Source organism: Episyrphus balteatus, chromosome 1, assembly GCF_945859705.1.
Source record: "Episyrphus balteatus chromosome 1, idEpiBalt1.1, whole genome shotgun sequence".
Lineage (NCBI taxonomy): Eukaryota > Metazoa > Arthropoda > Insecta > Diptera > Syrphidae > Episyrphus > Episyrphus balteatus.
In genome coordinates, this window is record NC_079134.1 from 15,963,369 (window position 1) to 15,983,334 (window position 19,966).

Consider the following 19,966-nt stretch of genomic DNA (forward strand, 5'->3'; position numbering starts at 1 on the left):
TTGCAGTTGACCGCAATTCCAGATGTTTTTTTTTTTTTAACAGTACAAGACCTGCTAAAGGTACTGTTGCTACCACCACTGGTTGATACAAATTTAAAAACTGCCAGCATGAAAATTAGGATGCTTTTTTTCACAGGTGAAAATAATTTTTTGAAATCAGTGCCCATCTTAATGTGATACCTATTAAATTAGTAACATTTCTTATTTTTGTTAGTTTTTGAATTTAATTTTACAAAAACACAATTTTTATAGAAAACCTTGAAAATTATTATTAAAATATTGAAATTACCAACATATTCTAAAATACCAACCATTTCTCTTTGTCTAAGTTTATGATATTAAAAAAAAAAAAAAACAGAACTTCAAATAGAATAATAACTTAAATAAAATCCACATCTGCCCCCAAAAAAAAATTCAACATTACAAGTTTGAAAAACTTTGTTTATAAACATTCGAAGAATGTTCCCAACAAAAAATAAAATGCACGACTTGGTACGTACTTGCTCTTATGCTAAAAGTAACTATAATGTTAAAGCTTTTTATTCAAAAAAATTAGGAAAAATTTAAATTTGATATTTTCAAGAAATTTCATAAGTAGTGTAAAAAAATAAAATCTGTTTTTATAATTAATTAAACATCGTTAACAATGATGTTTTACAAAAAAAAAAACAAAGTATGCCATTTTGTTACTTGTATAAAAAGGTATTTTTAGAAAAAATTTTTCGAAAATCGTTAGAGCCTGTTTTTTTTAAATAATTTTTTATGTATAAAAAATTTCTAACATTTTTCAAAAAAAAAAGTTGGTTTGCCATTTTAAAGAAATAATTAATTTACACATAAAAACGAAATTTCAAAATTTTTCACCAACCCGTTTTAAAAAAATTTATTTTTCAAAAAAAAATGTTGAAATATTTTTAAAAAATCCAAAAATGCGTTTTTTGAAAATTTTATATAATTTTTATACTGTCTTCAAATCGTTGAAATAAGGTCAATTTTGTACGAGATATTTATTAAAAGATAGACATTATCTTAAGACTTACATTTGAATTTTTTTAGTAAAATAGTTGGAGTCGTTTTTGAGATATTTCATTTTAACTAAAATCTGTATATGACAAGTACCGTTATTTTTGGTCCAAAAAAATTAATTCCAAAAATCCCTCTCAATTTTTTTTACGAATGCATAACTTGATATAGGTATAGTACCTATATTGCAAGTAAAAAGTTATAAATTTGGAGCTGTTTAACGGGTGGGTAGTCCCCGTTTAAAACACATTTACATTCTGCCCACAAAATATTGATAAATATTAAAATGACAATGGTTCGCCAAAAACCCACAATTCGTGTAGGTAGGTATAGGAAAATATTTTATGCCGCACATTTGGTGAGAATTTCTTCTTCGCATAGCTAAAGATGATTTATCAGATATAGACAAATCTAGACAAAAACTTGTATTTTTTTATTACACGGAGTACCCAATGACCAATTAACTGAACTTTATCTCGCTTTTCAGATTTATTTTGAAACCAGTCTTCCACGCTTTAATGATTTGCTTACTTCAATATCAACATCTTTCCCGCTTTAAAACTGATACATCAGTCATAATCTAAGTCTCACTTAGTAAAGTTCGATTTGAACTTTCTACTTATAGAATGGCTTCGACGCTATTTACTTTTCTAGGTGTATTCATAATAATTGTCGGTTGGTTACGAGAAACACAATCAAATAAAATAGGGTTGGCAATCAAATTCAATCAATCAACATGACACTCGTATTTTGTTATAATTGACACTCGTTATCTTTTGACAGATATTATGCAGTCGTTGCACCTGGAACGATTCGATCGGAGTCTATATTTCACATTTCTATAACCCTAAATGATTTCCATCAATCTTGCTGGTTTAACATAAGCTTGACAAATTTCAATCAAACCTCAAAACTCTTTGAATATGAAGGTATTGAAGTTCTACCGAAATCAACCAAATTGATCAAACTTCGAGCACCTTATTTGACTGATAAACTTGGTAATTTAGAAGTGTTTGGTTATCGAGGTATCACAAGCAGAGAATCAGCTGTCATTAATTTTGAAGCTCAATCATATTCGACTTTCATTCAAATCAACAAGGCCAAGTTCAAACCCGGCGAACTGATTGAATTCCGTGTTATTTGTATTGATCAATTAACAAGACCGGCAAAAGTGAATCATAAAATTTTCATACAGATTTTTGTGAGTTGTTTTGTTTCCAGTGACTATGTTTTTAAATTTATTATAGGTTATGTGTAATAATTCATAGGATGGCCAAGATAATTTGTTGAAAATTATTGACGATGTTAAACTTGTGCAAGGTGTCTTTAGAAGTGAATATCAAATTTCTGAGAACCCTGTTTTGGGTGATTGGCTGATAAAAGTTGAAATTAATGGTGATGTTGATGCTGAGAAAAGCTTTGAAGTTGCAAGATATACGCTGCCGAAATTTGCTGTTCAAATACAAACAAATTCAAATGTTGCTTTCGAAGAGGGAGTGATAACACTGGAGATAAGTTCAAGGTAAATAAAAAGAAACCCTTTCATACAGTCATTAAAATAAATTTTGTTATTAATAGTGAGATGAAAGAGAGAGAGAGAGGGACATAAATCTAATAATACCTAATAATGAAAGTATTGAGGAAAAAACTATGTAAACAGAGAACTCTTTTGTTTATAGTGAATTCGTTTTGTTGACGCTACTCTTTTTGTGACTAGAATTCAATTTGTAAATTTTATTCGTGTTGTGTGTGGTCAGGAAAAATTATGAATAACAAACTGATTAGGTTGCGGTTGGGGAAAAAAAGTTCTATGTTTTCATTTAAAACTTTTTATTAAGTTCATATGAAGAAAAACGAGTATTTTTGTTTACATTAGTAAATAATTTGCTCATATTTAATTTTTGGTGTGTCATATTTTAATTACTAGTATGCGACTTTGTATGGAAATTGTTTTTGTTAAGTAAATAGATTAGCAGGATGTATTAGTACATATGGTTCAATTTCAAAAAAAAAAATCTTCAAAAAAAAGTACAATTTTAATATTTTTGTATAAATAGCGAGTGTCGCCGCTGTGCGGCTTCCTTATGAAACCTTTTTAAAATAGGCACTAAATAAACGAAAATGTTTATCCACATAAAACTTGTACAAATGATTTTTTTTTTCTCGTAAACTTAACGGTTTCTTAGATACTTATTGGCTTTTCAAAGACCACGTACTTGCTCTTGTGGTTAAAGTAGGTTTTATCTTAAAGCTTTTAAAAAAAAAAAATACCTACAAAAAATCTGTTTTTATAAATTAATGAAACACCGTTTTTAATAATTTTGATCACAAAACAAAATATTCCATCTGATTTCTTGTATGAAAAGGAATTTTTAGGAAAAAATTTTGAAAATCGTTAGAACCGTTTAAAAAAAAATAATTTTTTATACAGGGTGTCCCAAAAGTCAACGTCGAAACGAAAACGGTAGATAGGGTAGGTGGTGAGAGTTATCAGAAAAATAATTAAAAAAATCGCAGTCATATATTTTGTGAGTTATGGGCATTTGAAAAAAAAGTCATGTGCCGTCACTACAAATCTTAATTTTTCTCATTTTTTTCTTTTGTTACGGAACCTTGAATAACCCTGCTACCAAATGCATTCAAAAATTTTAACTTAGCTACATCAGTTTTAAAGCAAATCTTACTTTTTTGCCCAACTAAGTACTAAACATTTTTACATGACTCTAATTCAATGAACCGTAGTGTAAAAAAAATGCACTACGATATTTCGGCAAGTTACCTAAAAAGTTGGTGTGTTCAATTCTCTATTCAAAATGGTATAACATTGTTAAGAATGTTCAATAAATAACCGAGATAAAATTTTTTTCTTAAGAAATCCGACTTTTTTACTAGGTAATTTTTCCATATTATTTAAGTTTTTGTATTCTGAAAGGTTCTGAAAGGGTACAAAACATAAATAATTTGTGGAAAAATTACTTAGTAAAAAAAACTCGGTTTTTTTTTAATAGGGAATTGAACACACCAGCTTTTTAGGTAACTTGCCGAAACATCGTAGTGCACTTTTTTTACACTACGGTTCATTGAATTAGATTCATGTAAAAAAATTTAGTACTAAGCTGGGCAAAAAATTTAGTACTTTTTTGTATATAAAAATTTTCAAACAAAATAATTATTAAAAATCTAAAAAAGTGTTTTTTTTTTTAAAGGACCATGGGCACTTTTGTATGGACTTTGGGCCCAATTTCAACATTGCTCAACAGTGATGAAACGCATGTCAAATGAAAGGTCTTGAGGAGTACTTGAATTTATTATATGGGGGTGAAGTCGAAATCGAGCGCAAAAGTGGTGTTTTGGACCATTTTATAAAAAAGTACTCAAAATGAAAAAAAATATATTTAAAAAAAGTGGCAACACTTACTATAAAGTGTTTCACCTTTTTCAAAAGCTAGACATCCCACCTTTAATTCAGTATTAAAATAAAGTTATTTCTATTAATAGTTTTCGAAAAAAATGATTTATAAATAAAAAAATGTAAAAAAATAAGGTAAAATCAAAATATTTAGTTCTAATTTTTTCTCACTTTTTGTGAAATAAAGCTCTAAAATGACTTTTTATTCACTGCACTATCAATTTATCATACACTGAAAACCAAATAGTTTTATCTCTTCTAGTTTTTAAGAAAATCGAAAATTACTAAAACTTCATTTTTTCCATACGATTTTTTATGCTGACTCCTGAGTATCAAGTTTGGATAAGTGTAATCGAAGTCTCCTATTTTGTGAAAATAGACCTATTCCTAATACTTATGTAGGGCCAGTTCTACAAACGTGGTTCAGCCTCGGATCAGGAATTTAACCCACTGATTTCCGCGGATTAGCTGCGGATCAACTTCGGTTCAAACATGGATGTGGCTGTTTTTACATACATATGTGGACCTTGCACTAGTGCTAAACTGGAACCTTAACACCGATTTCATAAGATAAAAGTTGTTGAACCACGGATTTAATATTTGTACAACTGGGCCTTACAGTTATAAAATCAATGGCATATGGTTTGGTTCTAGTGCCAGTATCAATAATAACGTTACTCGTTACTTTCGTATGTTTCGTATTTTTAGTATATTTCGAGCGTTTGATTTTGGTATGGTACGAAGTACGTTTGGTAGGTACCTACTTAAAATATTTTATTTTATTTAGTTATTTTTTCATGGTTTGGACTAGAATTATAATGGAATGAAAACGGAATAGGAATTTAATAATTCGTTTAGGATATTTTTTTATTTAAATCTTACGGAAAATTCGAGTATGTAACGACATTGTTTAGAAAATAACATTTCGTTACTCTTTACTGACTTGAATACCCGCATCTTAGTAATGAATACATACAATTTGTTACAACTCTAGTCTGGATAACTGTAATTTTATTTTCTGTCAACAAAAAGTTGATATCGGTTACGATTTGGTCCATGACGATTTGGTAAGACGAATTAGTAGGTGTAGTAAATATAAAATAATTAATATACATATATGAAAAAATATTGGAAAAACATCAGCAATGAATCAGCATAAAAAATCGTATGGAAAAAATGAAGTTTTAGTAATTTTCGATTTTCTTAAAAACTAGAAGAGATAAAACAATTTAATTTTCAGTGTTTGATAAATCGATAGTGCAGTGAATAAAAAGTCATTTTAGAGCTTTATTTCACAAAAAGTGAAAAAAAATTAGTACTAAATATTTTGATTTTACCTTATTTTTTTACATTTTTTTATTTATAAATCATTTTTTTCGAAAACTATTAAAAGAAATAACTTTATTTTAATACTGAATTAAAGGTGGGATGTCTAGCTTTGAGGTGAGGTGAGGTGAGGTCTAGGTGAAACACTTTATAGTAAGTGTTGCCACTTTTTTTAAATATATTTTTTTTCATTTTGAGTACTATTTTATAAAATGGTCCAAAACACCACTTTTGCGCTCGATTTCGACTTCACCCCCATATAATAAATTAAAGTACTCCTCAAGACCTTTCATTTGACATGCGTTTCATCACTGTTGAGCAATGTTGAAATTGGGCCCAAAATGCCCATGGTCCTTTTCTAAAATTTTAATATAACGGTTTGAAGAAATCGCTCCAGTAGTTTTGTCCATAGCTCGAGGTATACACAGACGGACAGATAGACAGAATTGCCGGACCCATTTTTTTGGCATTCTCCATCATCGTAATGTCATGTAAAATTGTTATCTCGAGTTCGAGTTCGAGTTCGATTTTTTTTTTTTTTTTTTTTTTTGAATCCAAAACTTGATCTATAGCACCTATGTACATTAGTGTGGTCCAATCTTGTATGGGAAAAAGTCGACAGGCCACCCCTTACTTTGGTTCCACATTCTATTGGTATCATACTGCTGAATTTTCAGCCTCCTATCTTATTTAGAAGGGGGTGCTGATCGATATTGAAAAATTGTAATTTTATGGAAAAACGTAAAACTAATTTTTTTAAAAAATTTTTTTAAGCTGAAAATTGCTTGAAAATTCTGAAATAACATCAAAATAATAATAATCTATGGCGCCTTTTCCAAGTAAATTTAGTCAATATTTAGTACACAGACTTTTTTGTACTCTTTGCTTATTAATTTTATTTTTATTTATTTATTTTTATTATTAATTTATTATTGCTGACATTTTTTTCGAAAAAAAATATTTTATATGGTTTATAAAGACAAGTAAAATTAAAATAAAATATTTAATTTCAAAAAAAAAACCTGAAAAAAAAAACAAGATTACGTACAAAACCTAAAAATTGAACTGTTATCAGCACCCTCTTCCGATTAACATAGGGAACTGAAATTTCACGACGTTAATGTAGGTAATAGATGAGTGGAACAAATTTAGCGGGTGGCCCGACCAAAAATCGAAAAAAAAATATTTCTTGGACCACTCAAATGTACATAATATCGCAAGTAAAAATATATATAAAAGCAAAATCATGTAGGTGTAAAATTTTGAGGTCCGAATTGTTAAACAAATTTCATGTGTAGGTACATAGCAGAACACAAAAAGTTTGTTCTTCAATTTTCTGCCAAACACAAGACAAGAAATAGTACTAGATGAACGCAATTGTGGAGATTGTTGTGAAATTTTGATTAAATAAAATATCTAAAAATAAGAATGACGGTTAATTGACCTCAAGTTTCATGGCAAACTTAAAAGCAGAATTTGGGCTTATAGAAACTCTAAAAGAATAAATAAATTTTATTTATTTTTAACAATATTATTTTTATTTTTAATGATAAATGATTTCCTTCGTTTTAATTCAATTTTCTGTTTTATATAGCTATTTCTATGGTGAACCTGTGGAAGGAACTCTTACAATCTCTTTGGAAAATATCTATAGCTACAACGAAAACTATCTACCAATATTACCAACAAAAAAATTCCAAATCCATGGAAACCCCACAATTATCTTAGACATGAAAAAGGATCTTCATTTGAAAAACAAAATTAAAAACAATCAATCTGTGATACTTTACAAATTCCGAATCAAAGCGTTTGTAATTGATCAATTTAGTGAGAAAAAGTCTCAGACAGAGACTGAAATAGCAGTTTATAGCCAACCATATAAAATAATAGTCAAAGGTCTAGATGCTTTTATTCCAGATGAAATTTTAATTTTCAAAGTAAATATACATTTATTTATATGATGAAAAATATAAAAAATAGTTTTAAATTTTTTTGTTCAAGATAAAAGTTTCCATCACAGATTTACAAGATAACCCAATTGAAGATACTCAACATCCAATAAAAATATTTGTTCAATGCATAAGTTCTTCTAGAGTTGATCAGAATCCTTTAAGTTTAGAATATGTTTACAAAATTGAAAAAGATGATTATGCTTTAATAAATATTACAAACCACAATTTCACAGCTTGTTATTTACATGCAGAATACCGTGGCATTAAATCTTCAGAAAGTCGAATCAAAAAGAATTATAATTCATTATTTTTAGAAGTTTTAACTGAAAGGTAATTTTGTTATTCTTTTAAAATTTCTAACAATAAAAAGGAACTTAATTTTGTATTTATTAAAAAGCCCTGAGATTGGTAAGGAGCTAAAAATAAAAGTCAAAAGCTTAGAGCCTATAGAAAACTTTGCGTACGAAATAGTTTCCAGAGGAGATATCATAAAATCGGAACTTATTGAGGTAATTTAAAGATTTTATGTTCAAAATGGAATTAAAATTTAATTTTATTTTAGATGCCTAAAAACCAAACATCATACATTCTTAGCTTAAATGTGACATTTTTGATGGTTCCAAAAATTACAATTTATGTTCATGGAATTAAAAAAAGAAATTTCATTGGACAACTGAAGGATATTTACATAAAAAGAACATTCAAAAATTCGGTAAGCTCAATTCTAGCCTGACACATCTTAACATAACGTAATGTAACGTAACGTAATGTAACGCAATGTAACGTAACGTAACAAAACCTAATCTAAAAAAACTAAACTAACAGAAAGCCTTTATTTTTACAGATACAAATTACAACCGATGAAGAAACGAAACCTAATTCCTTGGTTAACATAAATGTAACAACAGACAAAGGATCCTATGTTGGTTTAATGGCTCTCGACTACAGAATTCTACAAAACTTACACAAGGTTGATGATTTAACCGAAGATTATTTCTACACAAAACTTCGAGATTATGATTCGTTAAGTTTTGCCCAATACTATTCTGGCGCAAAAGCTGGACTTGTAACTTTTACCAATGCTCAAAAAGATACAAGGATTTTTTCTGGATGGGGATGGGGTAGGTCATAAAAGTCTTTGTGTTATAATTTACTAAGGTCACTCTATAGATGATGAAGCCCCAATTACAGGTGATAGCGGCACTGGATTCTTTCAATTGCCTGCTCAATTTGGAAAACCATTTTTAGAATTTCCATATATTCGAAAACTCTTCTCCGAAAGTTGGCTCTATAAAGATTTTGAAAGGTAAGGTTTGTTGTGAATAATGTGAAAAAGTTCTAATTGAAATTTAAGAACTCCCTCAGGAGGCTTAAATTTTATGGAAAACACACCAGACAGTATTACAACTTGGGCTATTACTGGATTTTCACTTAATCCCAACACTGGTCTAACTCTAACAAAAGATCCAACTAATTTAAAAGTGTTTCAAGAATTTTTCATTTCAATGGATCTTCCAAGCTTGGTAAAAGAAGGTAAAAGGCTTTAACTTCGTGGAAGTCAGAGGATTTTAAGAATTTATCAATATTTAGGTGAAATTATTGAAGTTTCGGTGTATTTAAGAAACCATATAAATCAAGAGGCTTGGACAAATGTAACCATCGAAAGTGAAAAAGAAGGTCTTGAATTTTTTGAACATCCAGAAGAAAAGTCCAAGGAAATAATTTCAAGACGGATTAACTCAAAGAAATCAGAAAAAATCACATTTTTCCTAAGACCACTACAACAGGGACAGTATAATGTGATTTGTAAAGCTATCTCTTTAAAGGCTAGTGATGCAATTCAAAAGACCCTCAATGTCCAATCTCAAGGCATACCTTATGCAATGTCTAAGACCTTTTTGGTAAATCTACCGCAAGAAGGTATCCAAGAAGACGAAATCACAATTGGCATTCCCGAAAACGCCGTTCCTGATTCTCAAAGAATTGAAATCTCAATAGTTGGTGATGTATTTCGACCTTTGCTGAAGAATCTTCAAAAGTTGGCACGTGTTCCGTATGGAAATGGTGAAGACAATATGAAATACATTGTATCCAATTTGTTAGTACTAAAGTACCTCAAGGTATGAAGTTTTGACTTATTTTCAAGAATTCTTTAATGAAAATTTTATTTCAAGGCACTCAATTATTCCAAGCCTAATTTGGAAGGCAAATTAAGACTTAATCTTGAGCTAGGCTATCAGAATCAGTTATCTTTTAAACATTTGGATGGTTCTTTTGGACTTTTTGAAAGAAAAACTGGCGAAAGAACAGGTAGTGTTTGGCAAACTGCTTTTGCATTGTGGGGACTGAAGCAGGCAAGTGACTTTATTCATATTGACATTCGAATCATCAAAAGGGGTTTGAAGTATCTTAAATCGAAGCAGCTCGGAAATGGGTGCTTCGAATCCAGAAATGGGCAAGAAGAAGATGTTAAAGTTGCAGCTTTTGGTTTGATGGTATTTTTAATGGATGATGTAAGAAAGATTTCTAAAAATTAAGCCCATTTTTTAAAAATTGATTTCTTCAAGCATTCGAAAACTGGATTCAGTGGTGTTATTTCTCGAGGTCTTCAATGTTTATCTGATCAAACGAATGCTTCGATAAATTCGCCCAGTTTTCTTATGTCAACTTTTGCTTTGTTGTTGTCAAATCATGAAAAAGCTGAAAATTGTTTAAGAAAACTGACAAATAGGAGCCATTTAGCAGAAAGTAAGTTGATCTTTCAAGTAGAAATTAACTATTATAACATTTATTTGTATTTTAGAGATAGAAAAGAGAATGTTCTGGACTAAGGAAGATAACTTTGATGGAAATTTGGAAACTATTGCTGGAAATCTTGTAAAATTATTCGAATCACAATACAATAGTTCGAGCAACCTTCAAATTATTAGAGAACTCTTGAACTCCGAATCTGATAGAACTTCGTCCATAATTCAGCTAATAGCCCTTAAAGAGTTGATTGGATTTGTTGAAAATCTTCGATCAGACAGAAAAAAATTAGAAATGACTTTTAACGATGACCAGAAAGGAACCAGTAATTTCCAAGTAAATTTAGAAAATTCGCAAGTTTTACAAACTCTCAAGGTATTTCAATGACATTCTTCACTAATCTTTAACTAATTAATACAATTTATTTTTTGAAGATTTCTCGTAGATCTCGAAAAATTCATTTTCAAGCCAAAGGTTATGGTTTTGCAGTTCTGGAAGTCAAATACAAATACAATCTTTTACCTGAAGTTCAATATCCTTCAACTTTTCTATCAAATGTTACAATGAAGATGTCTTCGGAAGCTTTGACGGTGTTGGAATTTTGTCCAGAAATTCTTAGAAATGGGAACTATAGCAGTTTGATGGTTATGGAAGTTAATCTTCAGTCTGGTTACGTATTTACTGAAGAAAATTTTCAGGAAGTTGATTATAGTCTAAACAAGGGAATCAAGGTATAGTTTAAAAGTTTTTTTAAAACTCAATAACATTTTTGTATATTGTTTTTTAGTCAATTCAATTAGACCACAATCAAGACAGGTTTGTCGTTTATTTCGAAAATGAGGTATGTTTTAAATTAAAGGCTTTAAGGGAGTACAATGTTGTAAATGCAAAACCTGGATGGGTTATTATGTATGCTTTAGAAAAGAAAGGTTTGTTCAACTTAATACTTATTTGTTTCAATAATTTTTTTTACAAATTTTCATTTTGTTTAGATTCAAAAACCGTGAAAAGTTTCATAATCGATGACAGTTATTCATAGAATATCGATTAGAAAGGAATTTTTTGGTTGGACAAAAGTTTGGAATCTACAAACTTAAGCGCACAAGTTTGAGTCTATAGTTTTAAGAAAACAAAATTTTGTATACAACAGATTCTTATGGATGGTTGAAAAATTACTTTTTTGTTAAATTTAAATATAAACGAAAAATATCTTTTGCAATAAATGTGTTTATTTTATTTTCTCTATTTTTATACTTCAAAAACAGCCTTAGAAAATTCCCGTCTTCGGGACAGTGCAGGACAGTCAGAAGAGTAACAGTAATAGATTCTTGTTTTTTAAAGTACTGATGCAAATATCAATCTGTTTTAAGTTGTTATCAATATGTAAATTAGCATAAAGCTTTTTCAGGAGCTTAATTTGCACTTTTATAAGGTTTTCTACAACCTTTCACTTGAGAAGTTCTAAAAAACATTTTCTGTGGAATTTTAAGGTATTCTACTATCTCGAGGAAAGGATAAAGTATTTTCATGTTATGGAAAATATCATAACGCAGGACGAAGAAATAAAGCAGCTTGGAAACGTTTTAATTCTAGGATTCAGAATTGGTTTTTTAGGCACGAAGCTTCAATATTTATGAAAGATGAGGTTCTTGCCATAAAGGTAATAAAATCTTCTTATTTTTATGATTATAAGAAGATTTTGATCTTAAATTAAGTGGATTTCCTCTTAATTTAAGATGGAAGTCATCTTGGCAAAAAAAACATGCAAAAATCCGCTTAATTTTAGCTAGGTATATATGACGCGTACCAGCCCACGAACCATCTTCTATAATAATTACAAAATCAATAATGAATCACTTTAATGCACTCAACTCAATTAAAGTCAATTGATTTCACTGACCTAATTAAAAACGATTGAGGTTGCAGGTGAACAACTAATAATATAATGCCAATCCTAGATTTTTTTCGGCCAATGACCGTTTTTATAGCTTTAGTTCAACAGATTTGAGTTTGTAAATTTTGAAACGAATAAAAGTAACGACTTTTCATAAAACAACAATAATTTTTAATAACAATCCTATTGCATATTTAGGAGAGTTACATATTTTTTTTTCAAAACAGCCAAGAATAATGCTTTTATTCTTAAATGCATACGTGTGTATTTATCTAAATTTATGTTTCCGGTTCCGATTAGAAATTCAAATAAACATCAATAATTATATCTGTACATTGGTTTAAGTTAAAATGCGAATGTATTAGTGGGCATATTACCTACATAGGATATTTAAAAAAATTACTTAGTATGATCGGCTGGCGTTAAATAGCAAGATTTCGCTCTTTAAACCCTCTTTACAATATGAAGTATTTTAATTTCATAAAGTTTCATCAGTGTTACGAGCTTGTTTTATGTTAAGACATAAATGGCTCCTGGTGCAATTGAGATTCATCAAAGTTTATGGTATCGCTAAAAGTCTTGATTCATGGACTTAAAATAAAATAAAGCCTTAAACTTTATTTATCATTTCGACACGTAAGAAATAGGTACAAGATTAAGCATCTAACAATAAAATGCATGATTCGGTCGAGGGTCTTAAAATAATCAAGTTTTTAAAAAAAAATTCATATTATAAATATTAAAACTTGTAAATAATATGAACGAAGTGTTTCACAAAAATGTCTTGCATAACAAAGAATGTTAAGAGTTTAATAAAAACGGTTAGATGCGTTCTAAAATTTTCAAAAAAGAAAATGTTTATGTCAGTAAAAAGGGTATGTATTAATCGACTTAAAAAAAAAAAACAAATTTCAAAGATATTCATCGATCCGTTCTTTCGTTCTCGAAAAAATTGATTTCTCAAAAAAAAAAGAGAAATGAAATTTTTTTGTATTCCAAATACTATTTTTAATTATTTTTCTTTTATTTTATATTAGGCGTGTTTTTTCTAATACTCAGTAGCTACTCATTTTTCATTTTATTCGCAAAACAATAATACAAATTACTCAAGTAAGTATTTGTTTTTATTATTTTTCGAATAAAATAAAAAAATGAGTAGCTACTGAGTTGTAGAAAAACACACCTATTAAAGTTACTATAATGGTGTGTACAAAATTTTTCATTAAAATCGAATCGCCAATTTTATTCAACACAAAATCAAGTTTTATTAATTGGTATATTTTCTTCTATTGTCTCACTTATTACTGCTCGTTGGCCAATCTTTTGTAGCAACATCAACTTTTCTAAGGAATTCAGGAAATCACATCTCAGAATGACATCTAGCCTTATCGTGCATAGGAACGCATTGTATTCCAATGAGGAAAAATATTGTAGATGAACCGGTCCGAATGTAACTGCCTTTATGACTGCCATTAGCAAAAAATATAGCTCGCTCGCCTTCAATATAATAATTTATCCATCTCCGTACGTCACGATTATGGCTTATAAGCATTAAGCGAAGGCAAATTTTGGTTTCAAATTCCCGACCGTCAGGGCTATCTTTGCGCCTCTAAAGAGGTGTTTTTCCCCTTTTTTCACCCATTCCACTTTCCCACTACTTTTTAAAAATTGTCAAAAATCCCTATTTTTGATATTTTGGTTCCTCTTTTTTTTAAATTATGTACGTTAGATTAAAAAAATTGACATTTTTTTGAAGATCAAGGCAAATGTGACATATACCTACCTCTTTAAATTATAACGACTCAATTGTAAAAAAAAATATACCTTACTGTTGTTTAGCTCTGATTTAATTTTAAGTTTATTTTTGATAAATGTTGTGTTGTTTCTTGAAGAAATTATGGACAGGAAATGTTTTTATATTATTTTTATTATGTTCATACAATTTTAATTTTAAGAAATTGTGTTAAAAGGTTTGTGTTGCGGTTGGGGAAAGCGCAAATGAGGTATTTCGTGTGACCGTGCGTCGTACTTAACTTATTCTCTTTTCACAGATTTTTGTTGGGGCCTCTTTTTTTTTATCAAAATCCTCTTTTTTAGCATCTTTTTGAAAAGGAATCTACGAAGGTAGCCCTGCCGACCGTATTATGCATTGCAAGGTGTTTCTAAGTAAATACGACATCCTTAAGTCGTGTCTTTACTTTACATTTACTAAGCACACGGTTGATGGACATACTCGCCAGTCAAACCGCAACTTCCGAGAGGAGTAATTACGACAAATCTGTTCACAGTGGTACATCGCAGACCTCTATTTCTTGGACCTTCGTACAAGCTCTCTTCCAGTTTCTCTGAACCAAAAAACGGTTACCATAGTAATTGTTGTTTTTAAATCCACTATGTTTTTTCTTCCATTAATTGAAAAATTTCAGGGCATTATTTGTGTATTTGATACTACCTTTAACTAGTTTCAATTAACTTGGTCAGTGAATAAAGATATCTACATAAATCTTGGATGTATGTATGCCTTTTCAAGTAAAAAAAAGTACTTGTCTTAATTGTACCGAAGAAAGTAGATATCCATAACAATTTAAAGGGTTAATACGCATCGTTACACAACGACAAAGTTTAAGTAATTTGAATTGCACGACGCAATAAAGTAGTTACCTACATTTAGAAATATGATTACAAAACTTTCACTATACTAACCAACTACAAAATAGATATCTAAAATCTGAAGTAGAAAAAAAAACTATTGCGCAACACATCAATGATTCCGTATTTTACCTTCTTTTATACGTTGTTTACTTTCTGCATAATTTACGTTTATGCTATAAACTTCCAAAACAAACTATAGACCGGTCACTGGATATCTTCTTTCGTCATCAAACCATTTGTTGTTTTTGTTTCTTCTGAGAAAATGCAAAATGCTCCCATAAAAACTAATGGCAAAATAAAATTCATAAACAAGAAGTATAACTTCTCCCCTAAGTAAAAGTATTCCCCCAGAAATTCAAACCCTTATGATGACATCATGTTTTTGATTCACTTCCGAAATATAAGTTCAGCCGAAAAGCCGAAAGTGATGTCATGGCTTGTAATAATTATTCTGGGTATCCAGAAAAAACACATCAGTATACCAGCTCCAGTCGTTAGTGACCTAATACTGAGAATTCTTCGGAATCCAAAAAAGTTCAAAGACACATGTATATTTACCACCTGCCTGCCTTATATACATGAACCCCTACAATCTACTACAAACATATATTAACTTTCTCGCATGTTACACTTTGTTGTGTGTTATTTTTCAAAGTTGTTTGATTTTCAGCCTTGTACTTAACCTTTGGTAACCTTTTTTTTTTTGTCGTCCAAAATATACAAATCAACTTTCATTATGCGGGCAACGAAGCCATAAAAATTGAACAAAAAATACAAACAGGAAACCTGCTTAGCCACAAAGTCGATGGATACTCTCAAACTAACTGCCCTTTTATCATCAAATATGCATGATGCATGTAAAAACTCGTAGTCTTTTCATACAAAAAGATGATCTTTAAGTCTTTCGGTCAGCCAGCCGCGCCCGCCTAATTAACATTTGAAATTTTAATTGAACATAATTTCGAGAAAGCTTGTTGCTTTTAAAAGTTAGAGCTAGATACGTAATGGAATTCTATATACATCACTTTGAGATTTATATGGTTGTTTCTTTTGTATGTGTACCAAACCAAACCCTCTGATGCCATCATTTCAAAAATAAAAGAAAAAAGAACGAAAACTAGTCACGAATCTATGACATCATTACGAATTTTATATTAAAGATTGGAGTCGTACGCAGAGTGTTGGTAATAAATAAATTAATGACTTCAAATTTTTACATCGGTCTAACCAACATTATTAAAGCTGAAACTTGAAGAGGTTATGATTTACTATGCTGCCTTGGGTTTTAAGATTTTGTTTACAAACAAAAGAGTTAATTGCCGATGATATTAACCAAAACATCAGTGATTTTGTTTACGTTAAGTATAAGTTCTAGCTTAGGTATATAGTGGCTACCTGTTTGGCATTAACAACAATGCTTAGCAATTATTTTTTTTTTCTGAGGAGGTAATTTTAGGATTTTTTTTATTCTTTGTGATGAATATGCCGAATGAATTAAAACCAAGATTTATATCAGAGAATATTAGATTTGAATTAAAACGTAGAAGCTTGATAGCCGACATTCGGATTAATTAGCTAATTAGATAGGAGTTTAAAGTTTTAAGAAAACAATGCCTCTTAACAGCTTCACAGAAGCTAGTATAAAACCTGTTGACGGTAACCCTATTTAAAAGAAACTAATGTCCTTGTTGACTTATCATATTATATTTCTGTTCTTTTCGAGGGAATCCACCACGATACCATTGTCAAAAAAATAAATAGAAACCTTTTTTTTGGGGAGTTATTTCCAAGATATTAGATGTGTAAATCTTGCAATATGCACAAAGAAAATGTTACAATGAAACCTGACAATCTATTCATTTAAACCAAAACCATTTATGTTTGACTCTTGTAAACAAAATTTAATATATAGTAGAATAACTAAAGCAAATTATTAGGGAACCCGGCCGATCAGTTCCGATTTTGACGATTTTTTTTCAAACGTAGGTAATTAAAAATACCTTAAAGTCTATAGATTAAAAATTGCCGGTGTTGCCGTATTGTTTTTTAAAATTTAAATTAAATTTTTTTTTAACAAAACCATTTTTTTTGCTTAAATTTCATAAAACAAATGATAACAAAAGATTCTCTAGGTAATTTAGGGAAAATATATAAAAGGCAGTATGGGACAATCTTCCATCGTTTAGCGATAAATGCAATTTTCTAACATTCTGACCTCAAACACAAAAAAAATATTTTGAAAACAACGGCAACACCTACAATATTTTAAAATACATTTAAAAAAAGCCAGAAGCTCATTCTTATCTCTTAAATTTAAATCCACTAAATTTAATCAAGACTTTTTGAAAAAATGGTCCTTAAACACAGAATTAAAAAAAAAATGTTATTAGAAAAATTTAAAATGACTTTTTTCCAAACTTTTTCTAATAAAATATGAATTTATTTAAAAAAAATTTTTGGCCATAAATATTATCAGTTGAATTTCGATGCAAAAAAGGTAAACTATATCACACTTTTGAAAAAAAAAAAAATGAAAAATTACTTCAATTTCAATGGTTTTTTTTTTATTAAAACTGAATTTTTGCATTGAAATAATTAATTTTCTCAAAGACTGTGGTAAATAGGAACTTTAAATTTTTGCTATTTAACTTTCAACAGTAAGGGTTATTAAATGAATAAAAAATAATTTTATGTTTAGATGTTGAACTTTAAAAAAAAAAATAAGTTGCATTTTTTTTCAAAACTTTTATTAAAAAAAGTTCTTCGAAAATGAAATACTTTTTAATTTTGTTCATAAAACGTAATACATATTGACGTTTCCTTTAATAATTTGAAATCATAATAAATGCGGCCAAAAAAATTTTAAAATAAATGCATTTTATATTACGACCAAGTTTAAAAAAACGACATGTTCAAATTTTTTTCAATAATTTTTTTTTTCAAAAATCTGAGTTCAATTACCATTCTTTCAAAAGCCGTTCATTCAATTAACTTAATTTTAATTTTACATATATGACTAAGCTTCTAGCTTTTAAAAAATGTAAATTTGAATATGGTAGGTGTTGCCGTTGTGTTCAAATATTTTTTTTTGTGTTTGAAGTCAATTAATAAGAAAATTGCATCTATCGCTTGAACTATGGAAGATTGTCCCTCACTCCCATATATTTTTTTTCCTTGAATTTCCTAGACAATCTTTTGGCATCAATTAATTTATGAAATTTAAGAAAAATTTTTGAAAAAAATTTGTTTTTGTTCACAAAAATCTTTAATTAAATTTAAAAAATCAAAACGGCAACACCGGCAATTTTTAATCTATAGACTTTAAAGTATTTTTAATTACCGACGTTTGAAAATAAAGATCATCAAAATCTAAGCTGTTCGGCCGGGTTCCCTAATATTGCCAATTTTTGAGCTTTAGTTACTCCACTAATAATATGGTTTTTGAAGAATTTTAAAATAAAAAAAAATAAATAATTTTGGTCACAAAACGTATAAATTCAACTTGATTTTTTTTGCAAAGCAATTTTGAAAATAATAAGATTGTGTTTTTTTCTAGATACAATATATTTATATACAAAAATAGTTCACCTTTTTCAAAAAATTGCTCAAAAAAATTAAATTAAAAAAACAAATCCAAAAAATAATTTTTGTATGTTTTCAATTTACTAAAGCGCTTTTGCATAAGTGTTTTTGTTGAAAACAATTAAATCGCCTACGAGTAATTCAGACATGAAGAAAACGGTTCTTGGACAGGTACCGTTATAACAAATTACGGAACGGTACCTACATAACGAAAAAGTATTTTTTTTTTAAATAATTTTTCGTTTTGTACCGTTCCCTTAATTTTGGTCCGTTAGAAATGATACTAATTCCATGTATTTAAATGACATATTATTTGCAAAATAGAAAGCATAATGATAACTCTCTTTTCAGATGTTTTTGCAATCTAAAATCAAAACAATAAAAATTTAGTAAACTCTTTTTTAAAAAATAAAACAAAAAATGAATGGCATTCAAGATTCCAGAAGAAAAACGGTCATTCCTTTGTCATAAAATTGAAATATCTACTACATTTTTTTGTACAACCTACAGCACTTCCATAATAAAGCTTTCGGATAAAGCAAAATATCTCGGAGGGATCTTGGATAAGAAACTTAACTGGGGTCCAAACATTCAAAAAAAGATATAAGAAAGCCACGTTTGCACTTTATTCTTGGCAGAAACTGGGGCCCAAATCCTAAAATAATCATGTGGATGTATACCGCCATTGTCAGACCCATTCTGACTTATGGCAGCTTAGTCTGGTGGCAAGCTCTGGAGAAATCCACGAACTTGAAGACCCTAACCAAAGCACAAAGAACAGCATGCATTAGCACTACGGGGGTGATGAGGTCCACTCCAACCGCTGCGCAGGTCTGGAAGCTATCCTTAATCTCACTCCCTTAGATCTATTTGTACAAGAATTAACAGCAAATAGTGCCCTACGACTCAGTCAAACCAACATTTGTAATACTAGTCAAAACGGCCATACTACGATCCTTTCTAACTACGTTGGCAACAACGTAAGTACAGATTACATGACACCTTACTTAGACTTCAACAAGTATTTTAATGTCAGTTTTTCTAACAGACAAGATTGGGAAAATAGTGTACCTTTCTCAAATGAGTCGACTATGGCCATTTTTACTGATGGTTCGAAAATGAACACTGGGGTTGGTGCAGGTTTTTACTCAGAAAACCTCAACCTTGCCAGTTCTTTCAGGCTCCCCGATCACAGCAGTGTCTTCCAAGCCGAGATATTGGCAGTGAAAAATGCTGCTAAACAAATATCCATGATCCATGATATCACCTGCTGACATCACCTTTTTCATTGATAGCCAAGCGATTTCTGCCACCTTAATCAAGTCAAAGCTTGTTTCTTGCTGTCGCGAAGAGCTTAGGGTTCTTGGTATGCAGCATAAT

General features: G+C 29.5%; 2 protein-coding genes across 2 annotated transcripts; both read left to right on the plus strand.

Annotated features, from left to right (window-relative positions):
- Positions 1 to 1,649: 1,649 nt before the first annotated feature.
- Positions 1,650 to 10,621, plus strand: LOC129907298 (thioester-containing protein 1 allele S3-like). Its single transcript, XM_055983415.1, has 14 exons — positions 1,650 to 1,732; positions 1,807 to 2,194; positions 2,292 to 2,545; positions 7,353 to 7,695; positions 7,760 to 8,040; positions 8,108 to 8,219; positions 8,273 to 8,422; positions 8,555 to 8,831; positions 8,881 to 9,016; positions 9,065 to 9,243; positions 9,301 to 9,830; positions 9,885 to 10,223; positions 10,278 to 10,458; positions 10,516 to 10,621. The coding sequence occupies exons 1-14, from the start codon at positions 1,650 to 1,652 to the stop codon at positions 10,539 to 10,541; spliced, it is 3,279 nt and encodes a 1,092-aa protein (XP_055839390.1). The 3' UTR covers positions 10,542 to 10,621.
- A 384-nt stretch (positions 10,622 to 11,005) lies between these two features.
- LOC129917097 (uncharacterized) lies at positions 11,006 to 11,625 on the plus strand. The gene is made up of 3 exons (XM_055997442.1): positions 11,006 to 11,189; positions 11,246 to 11,387; positions 11,451 to 11,625. Exons 1-3 carry the CDS (start codon positions 11,022 to 11,024, stop codon positions 11,495 to 11,497), a joined length of 357 nt encoding a protein of 118 aa, XP_055853417.1. The 5' UTR covers positions 11,006 to 11,021; the 3' UTR covers positions 11,498 to 11,625.
- The last annotated feature ends 8,341 nt before the right edge of the window (positions 11,626 to 19,966 follow it).

Coding starts and splice junctions, on each gene's coding strand:
- LOC129907298 (XM_055983415.1), top strand. CDS start 1,650: ATGGCTTCGACGCTATTTACTTTTCTAGGTGTATTCATAATAATTGTC. Junction 2,195..2,291: donor AATTAACAAGACCGGCAAAA/GTGAATCATAAA, acceptor AATAATTCATAG/GATGGCCAAGATAATTTGTT. Junction 8,832..8,880: donor TTTTTCTGGATGGGGATGGG/GTAGGTCATAAA, acceptor GTCACTCTATAG/ATGATGAAGCCCCAATTACA.
- LOC129917097 (XM_055997442.1), top strand. CDS start 11,022: ATGAAGATGTCTTCGGAAGCTTTGACGGTGTTGGAATTTTGTCCAGAA. Junction 11,190..11,245: donor GTCTAAACAAGGGAATCAAG/GTATAGTTTAAA, acceptor ATTGTTTTTTAG/TCAATTCAATTAGACCACAA. Junction 11,388..11,450: donor GTATGCTTTAGAAAAGAAAG/GTTTGTTCAACT, acceptor CATTTTGTTTAG/ATTCAAAAACCGTGAAAAGT.